The sequence below is a fragment of the Elgaria multicarinata genome, chromosome 11, assembly GCF_023053635.1.
Source record: "Elgaria multicarinata webbii isolate HBS135686 ecotype San Diego chromosome 11, rElgMul1.1.pri, whole genome shotgun sequence".
Lineage (NCBI taxonomy): Eukaryota > Metazoa > Chordata > Lepidosauria > Squamata > Anguidae > Elgaria > Elgaria multicarinata.
The window spans coordinates 36,898,558-36,913,659 of NC_086181.1; the positions used below are offsets into that span (position 1 = coordinate 36,898,558).

At 43.2% G+C, this 15,102-nt stretch overlaps 2 protein-coding genes across 2 annotated transcripts; both read right to left on the reverse strand.

The window, feature by feature from the left end:
• Positions 1-506: 506 nt before the first annotated feature.
• On the reverse strand, positions 507-1,487 carry LOC134405717 (olfactory receptor 11G2-like). Its single transcript, XM_063136963.1, has one exon. The coding sequence runs from the start codon at positions 1,470-1,472 to the stop codon at positions 507-509; it is 966 nt and encodes a 321-aa protein (XP_062993033.1). The 5' UTR covers positions 1,473-1,487.
• Positions 1,488-11,898: 10,411 nt separating this feature from the next.
• LOC134405718 (olfactory receptor 11G2-like) lies at positions 11,899-12,888 on the reverse strand. Its single transcript, XM_063136964.1, has one exon. The coding sequence runs from the start codon at positions 12,856-12,858 to the stop codon at positions 11,899-11,901; it is 960 nt and encodes a 319-aa protein (XP_062993034.1). The 5' UTR covers positions 12,859-12,888.
• Positions 12,889-15,102: the final 2,214 nt, after the last annotated feature.

A 15,102-nucleotide genomic window follows, 5' to 3' on the forward strand; every position in this document is an offset into this window, starting at 1 on the left:
CACAGTTTTAGAACACAGAAAAATCGCATGACCGAGTCTGCCTTGGAAAAGAATAGCTGCACAGTTTTGTTTTATGTATTATACTTTATTTCAGGGAAGAAGCCAGGACAAAATGGATGCTGAGTAGAACATAAATGTTGAGATCAGTTGAGAACTGATCAGTTGAGAACTGATCAGTTGAGATCAGTTGAGAACAGTGGTACTTACTTATGGGATTGCCTCAGTTCACATAATCCTGTCACTTATGGCTGGAGCAGAGACATAACAGCGAAAGCTCCTCAATACCCACCAATCTGTCCCACCTTAAATGCTCTGGGCTTTGTATTCTGGTTCTCAGCCTGAGAGGTGAACTTCCTGACACTGCCGTATGATTAGCAACAGGCTCCTTTCTCACTCTTCCCCGAGTTATCCCGCCCCCCACAACCTGACATGTTTCTCACTCTCACTATGAATGCATTATTTTTTCCTTTTCATCCATTTTTGCTTTCTTCTTTTGTTTCCACCTTTTATGTTATCACCTTTCTCCTCAGCCATCTTTCCTTTCTCCTCAGCAACCTGCCCAATGCCTCCCTCACCTGATCGTTCCTCAGACAGTAGATCAAAGGGTTGAGGAAGGGTGTAATGGCCGTGTAGAAGACAGTTACTACTTTTGATATCTGCGACTGATTTTCTGCACCTGGAGTTACATACATTCCTACAATGGAGCCATAGAAAAGTGTCACCACCAGTAGGTGGAATGATATGGTGGAGAAGGCCTTCTTCTGGCTGTGTTCACTGGAAGACTTTTTCATCAGTGTGAGAATGATGATGCCATAGGATAGTGCAACAAAGAATAAGTTGCCTAGTATCACAATAATATTCATGGAAAACTGGCAAACAAGGGGAGTGTTTTTGATTGGTGGGCAGGCCAGGGACATAATGGGTTCAGGATCACACAAAAAATGGTCAATGATATTTGTACCACAGAAGGACAATCTAGAGATCAAAGTCACTGGAAGGATGTACCCCAGGAATCCAAGGACCCAACAAGCAGCCACCAGGGTATAGCAGAATGTTTGAGACATGATTTGTGGGTAGCGTAGTGGGTGGCAGATGGCTAAGTATCGATCCAAGGCCATGGCTGAAATGAAGAAGCATTCATTGCAGCCAAGTGAGAAGAAGATGTAGAACTGGAGGAAACAGGCATGGAATGAAATGATTCCATGAGGAGAAGCCAGGTCAAAGAGCATACGGGGCACAGTGGTGGTCACATAGCACATCTCTAACAAGGAGAAGTTGCTCAGCAGGGTGTACATGGGCAGCTGGGCCAGGTGGGCATCTACATGTACCAGTGTGATAATTGTTATGTTCTCAGCCAAGGTGAGCATGTAAAGAACAGCAAAAAAGATAAGGAGCAGGAATCGTGTTTGCTGCGCTGCCCCAAGACCCAGCAAAATGAATTCCTGGACTGTGGTCTCATTGGCCAACTCCATCTGGAATCATATAATAGAATCATAATCACACACTGTTAGGAAGTACCATCCACCTGTCTACCTATACATTTCCATTAAAAATGAAGTTTAAGCAGGTGTGACATTTAGGGGAAAGGAAGCAGTACAGCTGCTACTCACCCCCATTTGAGATCTCTGCATTGCAGCTTAGTTGGAGTGAGAGAAATCCTTACAAAAGGCAGGTGAAGAAGGCAGAGCTTTGGGGAATCTTCAAAAATCCCTGTGCTCTATGTTTGTTGATTTTTTGAAATTATAATATGGATTTCAGTATTAGGAAATTATTTACTTTACCTGAAATGGATGGTTCTTAAATTTGCCAGTTGTTCCAGGTTGTGTTGGTCCTTGAATCTATCTCATATGCAGTTCCAAAGACAATATATATTCATCGCTCCAACAATCTCAGATGGTGAGGGCCAAGATCAATTGAGCCAAAATGGGCCCACTGAGAAACAAGAGGGAGATACCAACATGCTTGATGGAACTCTAACATTTGCAAACATACCAGCTTGCAAATACACCTATAGCAGGACAACTCCCCACAAACAAGCAAGCAAGCAAACAAACAAAGCACATCTCAATGAGCATTGAGCATGCTCGGTCATTTGTTGTAGAGTTACTTGGCAAATAAAATTACTAAATGGTTTTGATTGAATGATGATGATGATGATGATGATGATTATACTATTACTACCTTCCTTACTAAACAGCTAAATTGAAAAACAATGAAAACTTAGAACAATTAGTAGGGGAGCATTTGTTAATTTCATGGCAGTTTTAGTGAGGAAAAGGTGGGGCTTGTTTTATCTCATCAGAAACTACCTATAGATAAATAATTCCATGGTGTCACTCTATGGGCCTGTTCAGAAGACACCTTAAACCATGGCTCTAACCATGGTGGTTAAGCCAGAAATCTGGGCTGTGTTCTGAAGACACCTTAAACTGTGGCTTTAATCATGGTGAATAAGGCCTTTTGCTATCTCCACCGTAGTTAAAGCCTCTGATACTGGAAGTAGGACATAGCTATCAAGACTAGTAGCTATTGTTATGATCCTGCTTGGTGTTACATTTGGGGTAACATCAAGCAGTATTTTTGTACTATTGTCAAATGAATATATATATGCAAAATCTACAAGGGGAAGGTTATTCTGGCCCAGCTGTTGGACAAAGTTTCCAAAGCTGGTGAGAATTCACTCTTCTTCTCTGCTAGAGACAATTCCACCACAGTGTGAGATACGTGAATCAAAAACTGCTGGGGTTTGTGGCTTTCCAACCCAGCAAGAACTCCAGCTGAACTCCCAGAAAGGAAGAGTCCGTAGCTCAGTGGTAGAGCACATGCTTTGCATGTGGATGGTCCCAGGTTCAAGCCCTGTCATCTCCAGCCAGGGCTAGGAAAGAATGCTGCCTGAAACCCTGGGGAGCTGCTGCTAGTCAGTGTCAACAATACTGGGTTGGAAGGACAAATGGTCTGACTCAGTTTAAGGCAGTGTTGGGGGAAGGCTGGTGGCTCTGATGTCAGTGGGGCTATGAATCTGCTCTGGGTTTCAGTCTGAAACAGTCAGAACTCTATAGGAGCTATACAGGGTGTTGAACCCAGTTTTGGGCTTGGCTTCAGCATTCTGGTTAACCTCTTTAGAGTTCTGGCTGGATTGGACTGATACCCAGAGTGCATTCACTGCCCCACTGAAATAGGAGCACCAGTCTCCACTGGCAGCTTCCTACGTTCCAATGTAAAATGCCAAATGTAGATTTTTGGGTCATCTAATGGCTCCATCTATTTTTAGGAACAAGATTCTAGAGTATTATTTAGTAAGATTTCTAATAAAATAACACATCCCCATATTTCTTGTTAATATTTAGCATTATTCAATAGTATTCAGTAACAATTTCCTCTGTAATTTTTTTTTTTGGTCCCCCCCATCCCCGAAACCCAACTGGTGGGTGATGATAATTTTGGGAATAGACTTTAGCACCTTGGATAGCTCCTTTAGAGTTTTGGCTGGTGGTTATGATTGAAAAACCAAAGCGAAAGAAGGAAAACATTCAAGTCAAACAAAAGATGGGAGAAACAGGTCCTCAGAATGCAAAAGGATTTATTTACATAACGCCTGATGCATTTTGGCCTGTGTCCTTTCAAAGACTTTCTTCAAGGGGCTTACTTGTTAGAAGTTGTTTGCAGATTTCCCTCTAGCAATGAACTGTCTTGCACTAATAATACCAAAATACATCCACACCAACATCCATAAAGTAATCATAATTAAAACATGCTCAACTGTCAGGAAATTCCTAAATCTGTAAAAGACAGCATGACTTGGCAAAGCCCGTCATGTTTGTCTAGAAAAACTGCCATGAGCGAGAAAGATAATAATAATAATAATAATAATAATAATAATAATAATAATAATAATAATAATATCAGGACTGCTACTAAAAATCAAAGGCACTTTTCATAGCCTCTCTCTCTCTCCCTCCCTCCCTCCTTCTCTCTCTCTCTCTCTCTCTCTCTCTCTCTCTCTCTCTCTCTCTCTCTCTCTCTCTCATAATTATGATCTATCAAAAGTTCTGGGAAAAGCCCAAATCTTCCCCCACCCCCGGAAGGTGGCACGTAGTCAAATCCATCCTTCTGCAGTTCTCAGCTCAGGGTGTTTCCAAACCGAGAGCTTCTACCGCTACCAATCAAAAGGCATTGGGCAGTTATTCCATATTTCCCTCCTCAGTGGATTTTTTGTGGTGGTTAGCAAAAAAATGTACGAAGCAGTAGGAAGACAGGAGCAGATTACAAGTGGAAGACAGCAAAATCTGGGTCCCACCAAAAAATCCGTAAAGGAGGCAAGGTGATGGTGCATTAAAAGCCAAGTCTGGAAGCTCTCAAAGTCTCCTTCCCCTTGATAATAATTCCGGGCTTTGTACCTCAGTAGTATTTGAAGCATAGGTCCATCAAATGGAAGGCTTGCCATGACTGCTGCTGTTTCAGAGTTTGATGGGATAACATTGTTGTGGTGGCATTTCTTTTTGCTGTGTCTGACATCGGTGTGCAGTTGTGGCATTTGTAGGCCATGTAGTGGGAAGAAAGCGTGGACAGCTGTAAATGCGAAAGCCTTGAATGGCTCTGATAAATATATGGTGGCTTTTGGGAATGTGTCCCTCAAGAACATGATCATTATTCATTCACCAAAAACAGCACCTCTTTGTAGATGGGTTGTCTCCCTCTTCCATGATGAAATGCAGGCAATGCCTACAGGTGTTGCATTCCTTTGTTTGGTAAACATGGATCGGTTTGAGCAACCAAATGGATACAGTGCATTGTGGAGGAGATATCTGGTGACTTGGAGATGAGATAGAAGAATGTTCTATTCAAAATACTGTAGACCTCTGTGCTCCCAAAGGTGGAAGGTTCATCCACCAGATCATAGAAAACAGCTCCATGTATTGATCTGCTAAGCATTGAATCTTGCTGATTGGAGAGCTTTCTCCATTGGCTTCTACCACTGCTTTCTTGCATTTACGTATGTTAAAAACTTGACGTGTGTGTGGAGGGGTTAGATTGGATGATCTTCAAGGTATTTTTCCAACTCAGTGATTCTATGATTCTAAGATTAGAGTTTGGGCAGGATATTCTATGATTCTAAAATTAGAGTTTGGGCACTTGATCCTCCCAGAGTGCAGGACACGGAATAACGGGCTCAAGTGAAAGGAAGCCAGATTCCAGCTGGACATCAGGAAAAACTTCCTGACTGTTAGAGCAGTACGACAATGGAATCAGATACCTAGGGAGGTGGTGGGCTCTCCCGCACTAGAAGCCTTCAAGAGGCAGCTGGACAACCATCTGTCAGGGATGCTTTTAGGGTGGATTCCTGCACTGAGCAGGGGGTTGGACTCGATGGCCTTGTAGGCCCCTTCCAACTCTACTATTCTATGATTCTATAGGTTTCATGAAGCCAGTAGGGGTGCCAACACTTTTCTTAATGGCCATTACATGCATTTCCTTTGTGACAGAAATTATAGCCTGTTATTGACTGGCAACCTAAATAGCTAGGAAATACCTGAATGGTGGCATTTATTCGGCCCTTAGGCCTTCAAGAGGCAGCTGGACAACCATCTGCCAGGGATGCTTTAGGGTGGATTCCTGCATTGAGCAGGGGGTTGGACTCGATGGCCTTGTAGGCCCCTTCCAACTCTGCTATTCTATGATTCTATAGGTTTCATGAAGCCAGTAGGGGTGCCAACACTTTTCTTAATGGCCCTTACATGCATTTCCTTTGTGAAGGAAATTATAGCCTGTTATTGACTGGCAACCCAAATAGCTAGGAAATACCTGAATGGTGGCATTTATTCAGCCCTTAGGCCTTCAAGAGGCAGCTGGACAACCGTCTGTCAGGTATGCTTTAGGGTGGATTCCTGCACTGAGCCGGGGTGGGTGGGGGTGGTTTGGACTTGATGGCCTTATAGGCCCCTTCCAACTCTACTATTCTATGATTCTAGGTGACTGGGTAAATGTAAACAAATGGACAAGACTGTAGTTCTGAGTGAGACAGAAAGCTGAGTTTTGGGTCTTTGCTAACAAGGGAGTGTTGAATGCCTGTGATGTTCCAGGAATGTGTCTCCATGGCAGTTAATATGGCTATGTATGGGTCAAGAGAGATTGCGCATCCAAATTCCACCCCGCTCCTATAGCTGGTGTCTATACATCAAAATAGCAACAAACTGCAGACTGAAACAGAGAAAGACACAGAAAGCTGAGTCTGGACTTTTCCTCTAGAAATCTGTTATGGGTCCAGTGGACCTTGGGCAGGATATTCCACTATGAAAGCGGTATGAAAGTGGTATATAAAAGGCAGGAGCCACGCTACGGCTTTATAGCAGTACTGAAGTGCACTGACAACTGTTTGGGCCCATTGATACATACCATATACCACTTCCATACCACTGTCATAGTGTTATATCCTGCTCGATGCAGATGTGTCATGGGCCCCAACAGTTGTCAGTGCACTTCAGTACACTGAAGCCGTAGTGTGGCTCCTGCCTTTTATATACAGCTTTCATACCGCTTTCATAGTGGAATATTCTGCTTGGTGTAGATGAGCTAGGGTGACCATATGAAAAGGAGGACAGTGTTCCTGTATCTGTACAGCACCATGTACACTGATTGTGCTATAAATAAATAAATAAATAAATAATGTAACAGTTGCACAGAAAAGGGAATTTCAGCAGGTGTCGTTTGTATATTTGGAGAACCTGGTGAAATTTCCTCTTCATCAAACCAGTTAAAGCCGCTTTTAAATCTGGTCACTCTAGTATAGCTCCAATACCTAACAAGGATCAGTAAGGGGAAAAATTGGGGTTTTTTTGGTCAATTTTCATTTTTATTATAGGACACATCATATCAAAATATAACACATGGTGTAGTATATAAAAAAGCATTTCTTATTATAAAGGAGAACATCAGATCTTAATAGTTTAACTAATAATCTGTACAGCACCATGTACATTGATGGTGCTATATAAATAAATAATAATAATAATAATAATTAACAGGAAATAGTATTTCCTAAACATTTCTTGTTCTCAGATGATTCATCCTAGTAGTTTAGTAGGAAAGTAAAAGGAAAGCTTTCATCTAAGTACCCAACATTCCTATTCAGCTCTGATGGGACCACAGGCCTGGTATTCTTCTGCATGGTAAGAAGCTACCTCACCGCAAAACTGGAACATGCTTACACATTTTTTATGTAGAGATCACCTTATATTTTGTATTATCAACCGTCCCATAAATTAGGTTCATAGTTTTAATGATCTTATTTTACTAAATATGGCTAAAGATTTAAATATACCCCCAAAGGTCTTAAACATATACCTTTCAGGCTAGATATGAACTATTCTAAATCCTACCTTTGAGAAGACAACTTCTAATTCAAAATGTCCTATTTCAACCTAACTCTACAGATTCTGATTGATATCTATGTATCAAACTTTGTGAGATGTATACCTTACACAATATGTTTTAAGGGTGTTTGAGCTGAAATAATACACACCTGTTCATCACTCAAATGACTCTCTGCATTTCAGTCAGCTTTCTTTCTTTGGACCTCAGTCAAGTCACCTTGCCAATTGGTTTTCAGATGTTTCCCAGAATTCATTGTGAATCTACTTGTGTCTTTGCATCCTGCCCTTAATGCCATCAAGGCTTTCTTACTTATTTACATTTTCAAATCAATGATGATTTATCATCAAGTATTTTCAGTTACTCTTTTACTTGACATTTTATAATCAGCCAGTTTGAGAGAGATAAGTTTACAATGTCTCAATTGCAATATTCTTTCAAAATCCTTGACAACCTCTAACAGTAATATGCCACAGTATCCTTCATAGAAAAAAATAAATAGATAAAGCAATGCTGTTAAATGTAACTTCAATGTGTTTTCTTTGCTTATTCATTTACACACCTACAAAATGCTGGTTTTGGCCTTTAACATTGTAAATGGACTGGGATTGAAATATCTGATTATTCCCAAATGGATCTGTCTATATTTTAGGATCAGTAACAGAAGCCTTGTTTTGTGTTTTATGGCCCTCTTTGGTGTGTGTGTGTGCGTGTATGCAAGAGGCATAGCTTTCAGTAGGGCTGTGCTCTGCTTTGCTTTGGAGCGTAGAAGCAATAGCGAGGCGGCCTGATTCGCCTCCAACAAAGGCGGAGATGAAGCGGGTTGGGGGGCTACAGATCGAGGCGAAGAGGATTGAGACCAAGTGGATCCTTCACCTCGATCTGGAGCTCCGAAAAAAGGTAAGTGGGGGCTTACCTGGTGCTGCTGCAGTCCATGTGGTGATGGCGGTGGAGCCAGGTAAGGGGGCACAGGGCAGGGTCTTACTTGAGTCCGTCGCATTCTGGCCACAGCTTCAACTGAGCCCGAGGACTCAAACTGGAAGACCAGGCTGCTGCGGCCTGGTCTTCCTTTTTGAGTCCTCGGGCTCAGTTGAAGCCACCGCTGGACCATGATGGATGCAGGTAAGGGGAGAGGAGGAAGGGGGGCCTTACCTGCTGCTGTCTCCGCCGCTACAGCTGCAGAGCTCTGATTCGGATCCGGAGCTCCGCAGTGGAGCGGAGCGGACCATAGGCGGATCGATGTGGGGCGGAGTGGACCCGATCTGGAATTTGCGGATCAGGTGCAGAGTGGATCGGGGGGGGTGTGTCTGTGCACAGCCCTAGCTTTCAGGTTGTGACACCTGGGTCACAATTGTCCTCCTGAGAGGACACTGCCTGAGAGGGCAATTTTGAAGAGCAGCAAAGACTTAGATATTTCAGAGGCATGTGGGATAATTAATTAAGACGCGTTAAATAATTATCAATCTGAAAATGTGGAAACTGATTTTATTTTGGCTGCTTCTCTGTGATTTTTATGCCTGGTGTGGTCTTCTCTCTCTCTCTCTCTTTTAAACAACTGTCATTTGCAATTGTTTTAGTTTTGCATGGTAAGTTAGATTGAAGGGCATCGGATGGAAATGCGGTTTAAACGTACTCCAGAAACACCTGTTTTTTCTGCAATCTCTTATAGTTTGAACCAAAGATTTACAGATTATGCTTTCCACGTCAGGACCACTCCTTGTCGTGACTATAATGGTGTTTTTATGGTGTTTGCATTTGTGTTGTACCCCACCTCATTCTAGAGGGAGGGGTGGGGTTATTAATAACCTGGGGTTATTATTATTATTATTATTATTATTATTATTATTATTATTGAGAGGTGGAATAAAATAATATTTTAAAGTAGGGGTGTGCACAGACCCCCCGCTCCGCTTCACTTGCAGATCCGCCATTTTCCGGATCGGGCCACTCCACCCCGCCCCCGCTCCGCCCACTTCTGCTCCGCTCCGCCCGGAGCTCCGGATCCGGATCCGGAGCTCCGTTTCCCCCCCCATAGGCTTGCATTGAAAGCTAAAAAATTATACAACTTTTTTTCTGTTCAAGTTAGAAACCTCATGTTTGGCAACATGACACCTCATGGGGATATACACACGCACGCCAAGTTTCAAAGCAATCCCATCATCCCCTGATTTTTGGCGAATTTTTGAAAATCGGGCACCCCACACACAACATCCCTGCGAGGTGGGCAGGGGAGGAGGGAGGGAAGGCAGGCAGGCATGCAGCTGGCATTTCTGGGGGCATAAGGAAGTGAGCCAAGGATAAGCCAGTAATGCATATAAAATGGAATAAATCAATCAATAAACAAAGGAGGGGTGGAATTAAAAGCAGCAGTGTTGCTCAATAAACAACAAGAAGAACTTTTTTTAAAAGGCTATATCTGTCTTTTACCAGCAATAGGGGGACGTGCCCGGGGGAGGGGAAGTAGCTGCCAGTTCAAGACACTGACAGCCACAGCTCTGAGAAGAAGTAAAACGCTCACTTCGACTCAGAACAGGCATTGCTCCACCACTGAAAAGTGACCATTCACTTCAACTCATGATAGGCATTGCTCCACCGTTTTACTCTCTTTGGAAGGCTCTAATGGCCTTCCAGTGCAGGAGAGAGTGGGGGCACGTCCACGATGAGATGCCCTAGGGGAGCTCATCCCCTTGCACCACATCGATTCAGTTGTTCCCCAAGGTTAGGGTGGGGAGCAGTGCTGTGTTTCTATCTCTTATTCTTGGCTTAGTATATGATTTCAGGTTGTGTTTGTGCATTTGGTGGGGCTACTGTGTTAAAAAACACGGGGAAAAGCCCGTTCAGATGAAGAAAGAGAAGTTTCCCAGAATCCCAAGTTACCTGTTTTGCCTATGCCCTCCTCCAACTTTGGGATCATCATGACCGGGAGCTGACTCTGCCCCTCAGCCCTTTGAAAAAGGTATTTTTCCCGCCGATTTTTTAAAAACGTCTAGCCCGCGACCCGTACGATGCAGAAAGTTGAGAGTGGTCTCAAAATGACCCCCATCCACGACTCTCTGTGCACAAGAATTTTCAGAACGATAGCTTAAACCCCCCCCAGTTATCCCCGATTCTTTCCCTCAATGCAATCCTATGGGCGAAAAGCCGAAAACGCAGTTTGAGCCGCGCGGTTGACCCGATTTTCACAAAAATATAGCCCGCAACCCGTACGATGCAGAAAGTTGAGAGTGGTCTCAAAATGACCCCCATCCACGACTCTCTGTGCACAAGAATTTTCAGAACGATAGCTTAAACCCCCCCCCAGTTATCCCCGATTCTTTCCCTCAATGCAATCCTATGGGCGAAAAGCCGAAAACGCAGTTTGAGCCGCGCGGTTGACCCGATTTTCACAAAAATATAGCCCGCAACCCGTACGATGCAGAAAGTTGAGAGTGGTCTCAAAATGACCCCCATCCACGACTCTCTGTGCACAAGAATTTTCAGAACGATAGCTTAAACCCCCCCCCCAGTTATCCCCGATTCTTTCCCTCAATGCAATCCTATGGGCGAAAAGCCGAAAACGCAGTTTGAGCCGCGCGGTTGACCCGATTTTCACAAAAATATAGCCCGCGACCCAGACAACGCAGAAAGTTGAGAGTGGTCTCAAAATGACCCCCATCCATGACTCTCTGTGCACAAGAATTTCCAGAATGATAGCTTCAAAAACAACGTAGTTATGCACGATTATTTGCCACAATGCAATCCTATGGCGAAATGTTTTCAAGATGGCGACCGGAGCGCTCCGCCTGAACTCGGAGCTCCGAAAAATGGTCGCTTCTCTTCGCCTTGCTTCTAGGGGGTCCGCGGTCCGCTCCTACTCCGCCTCTGGGTAAGGCGGAGCAGGCCAATCCGCTACTGCTTCTACGCTCCTAATCGGAGTGGAGCACATCCCTATTTTAAAGATATATACCAGGAATGCAAGGTGCAAATAATTTAACTTTGAATTTTCACCAGGTAATGCTGGGAGTGATTTTCCTTTTCTTTACTTCCATTCTTTACTTCTGGTGAAAATTCCAAATTCTGGGCCTCAGTTTGTGCCTTGTATTCTGGTTCTCAAAGCAAGAAGTGGATATCCTTGTGGTGGCATACAGCAGCCAGACAATCAACAAGCTGTTCCTGACTTTTCCACCATGTCCATTTTGAGGGGAATTCAAAACACTTCAGGAGGGAAAGGTGCCCCTCTGTCCAACTATGAATGCATTGGATTGGATCCAGGACCTGCTTTCTGTTGACAGGAGAGCTGCACTCATGGAAAGTGCTTCTGCCCAATTTTCAAGGATCCTCCCTTCTTCCCTGCACCAGAATTCACCCAATTCATTAGGGTCCCCTGACTGTCATCTGTTTAGCCCTTCTCTGGGGCTGGAGGGGCTGCTGGAGGCAGGAAGTGGAAGGGAAGTCAACTTCGGTCAGCCCAGTCCCACACATCTTAGTCTGGATTTGATTGAACTTTGACTGCATGGCTGGGCTGGGTTTTCTTTCTTCTCCCCTCTCTGCTTACATTGTTTCCTTTCTCCCAACCAACCCCCTCCTTCTCCTCAGTAACCTGCCCAGTGCCTCTTTCACCTGATCATTCCTCAGACAGTAGATCAGGGGGTTCAGGAAGGGGGTAATAGCAGTGTAGAAGAGTGTCACGGACTTAGTGACCTCTGAGTGTTTTTCTCCACCTGGGGTTAAGTACATCCCTGCTACCGAGCCATAGAAAAGTGTTACCACTACTAGGTGGAAAGATATGGTGGAGAAGGCCTTCTTACGGCTGCCTTGGCTAGAGGATTTTATCAGGGTTATGATCACACATCCGTAGGACAGTACAACAAATGAGACATTGCCTATAATCAGACCATTCAGGCAAATCTGGCTAAAGAGGGGAGCATTTCCCAGTGGAGGGCAGGCCATGGATAGGATTGGACCAGGATCACACAAAAAGTGGTCAATGATGTTGGAGCCACAAAAGGACAACTTGGAGATCAAAACTGCTGGAACAAGGTACCACAGGAAACCAACAACCCAACAAATGGCCACCAGGGTGTAGCAGAAATGTTGAGACATGATCTGTGGATAGCGCAGCGGGTGGCAGATGGCTAAGTACCGATCCAGAGCCATAGTCGAGAGGAAGAAGCATTCGGTGCAACCAAGAGAAAAGAAGATGTAGAACTGGAGGAAGCACTCCCAGGAGGAGATGATCCCATGAGAGGAAGATAGGTCGACAAGCATACGAGGCACTGTGGTGGACACATAGCACATCTCCAGCCAGGAGAAGTTGCTCAGTAGGGTGTACATGGGAAGCTGGGACAAGTGGGCGTCTAGGAACACCAGTGTGATGATCGTGATGTTCTCAGCCAAAGTGAGCACATAGAGAATAGTGAAAAAACTGAGGAGCAGGAACCTTTTCTGCTGTCCAATTCCAAATCCTAGCAAAATGAATTCCTGGACGGTGGTTACATTGGGCAGCTCCATCTGGAATCAGATAACAGAATTACAATAATAAACAATTCAGAATAATAATCTGCTTATCTGTTACCTTTAAGAAGTAGCAATACAATAGGAGGCAGTGGTTGACAATGACACAAAACAATAAGGCACTCAACCACATGAACAATGCATGAGGTATAATGCATAAACAGTTGGTTTATAGAAGATTTTTCTATATTGTCATGAGTACAGCTGTTACAATTGTTACAATTGGATCTAGAGGCGTGTGCCGGGTGTATGAAGTGATTACTTGATCTGGAGAGTACTACCCATGTTGTATATCCACGGCTGTAGCCCTGGTAATAAGTGTTTTTTTCCAATGAAGCATGGGCGAAACAGGATTTTTTTTAATGCAACCGGTCACCCGTTTTACGATTTGGATGCTGACGAAAAATAATTTACGATTTGGAGACTGAAGAATGTTTATACTGTTAGCAGCTTTCTAATAGCACGCTGAAGAGAAGGGTTTGCGTACTCTAATTGTTCATGTTGTACACACTGAAGTATGTTAAGGCTAGTTTGGGGCTTTAATTTTTATAGTCTCTAGTTTGTATTGTTAATTATTACGTTTATTTATTTATTTATTTATTTATTTATTACATTTTTATACCGCCCAATAGCCGAAGCTCTCTGGGCGGTTCACAAAAATTAAAACCACAGTAAAACACCCAACAGTTTAAAACACAATTACGAAATACAGTATAAAAAGCGCAACCAGGATAAAACCACACAGCAAAGTTGATATAGGATTAAAATACAGAGTTAAAACAGTAAAATTTAAATTTAAGTTAAAATTAAGTGTTAAAATACTGAGTGAATAAAAAGGTCTTCAGCTGGCGACGAAAGCAGTACAGTGTAGGCGCCAAGCGGACCTCTCTGGGGAGCTCGTTCCACAACCGGGGTGCCACAGCGGAGAAAGCAGCGGAGAACGTTGCTTCTATATGTTTAAATACCTACTTGGTCTTACCTGCTTAGCTTTTTGGTTTAACGCGCATGTAATTATATTGTATTCCTTTGTTTCATCGTTGTACTACATATTGCAATTTATTTCATTGTATTAATATAGAATCTTATGCGATGCATGTGTACTCATGACAATATAGAAAAATCTTCTACCCTATTTCTTCGATTCTAAGGCGCACTTCCCCCCCATATAAACATCTCTAAAAATGCGTCTTAGAATTGTGGGTGTGTCTTAGGATTTTTTTTCTGTTGGTGGTACTGAAATTAGTGTGCATCTTACAATTGATGGTGTCTTACAATCGAAGAAATACGGCATTTTCCAACTGTTTATGCATTATACCTCAAGCGTTATTCACGTGGTTGAGTGCCTCAGCACCCTTATGGTTTTGTACCTTTAAGAAGTAGACGCAATGGAAGAATGCCATTTAGAGAAGGCAGATGGAACTCCAACATCTCGTTTCAGAGCACACTTGATTACAAATTATGAATTCCAAATTACAAGTAATGAAGAGTAAATATGACAAAGGCATCTAAAGAAGAGTTTCCTTGGGGCGATGTGACCTTGAACGTCTCCAAGCGCAGGAACTTGAGTCTTGCTGTGGATACTGTTCTCTGTCTCAGGGAAAGCTCCATACTGCACTACTGAATCCTGAACTGATGCCAAATCATAAACATTTCACTTATTGCTTGATTTTTAAAAATATAATAAAACTTACCTATGTAAAAAAACAAAAAACAAAACCTCGCCAGAAATCATACATGTAAATTTTGTATCATATCCAATGAAGAGTTTTGTTGTTATTTTAAAAATTGTCATATATCCTACATGGAATAGAATAATTTCCCTTGAAACATCTATTTACTTCCCTTCTTACTTCATTAGAAGATTCATATGCAGCTTTCTGGCACATATTCAAATTGGCTCAAAATGATGGAGAAAAACAAAGCTTTGGGGATAAAAAAAAGAATAGTGTTAAACTAGGACTAGGAAAACCTGGGTTCAAATTCCCACTTGGCCATTTGGGCCTGTCTCGAAGGCCATAGCTAGACCTAAGGTTTATCCCTGGATCGTCCAGGGGTCAAACCTGTTCATCTAGGTGACACACAGGGGATCCAGGACTCAGGCAGGGGCGAACCCTGGATGATCCCAGGATAAACCTTAGGTCTAGCTGTGGCCTGACTCCCAGCCTAATTTATTTCACAGGGTTGTGAGCATCAAATGGCGAGGAGGATGATTGCACATTCTGCCATGGGCTCCTTGGAGAA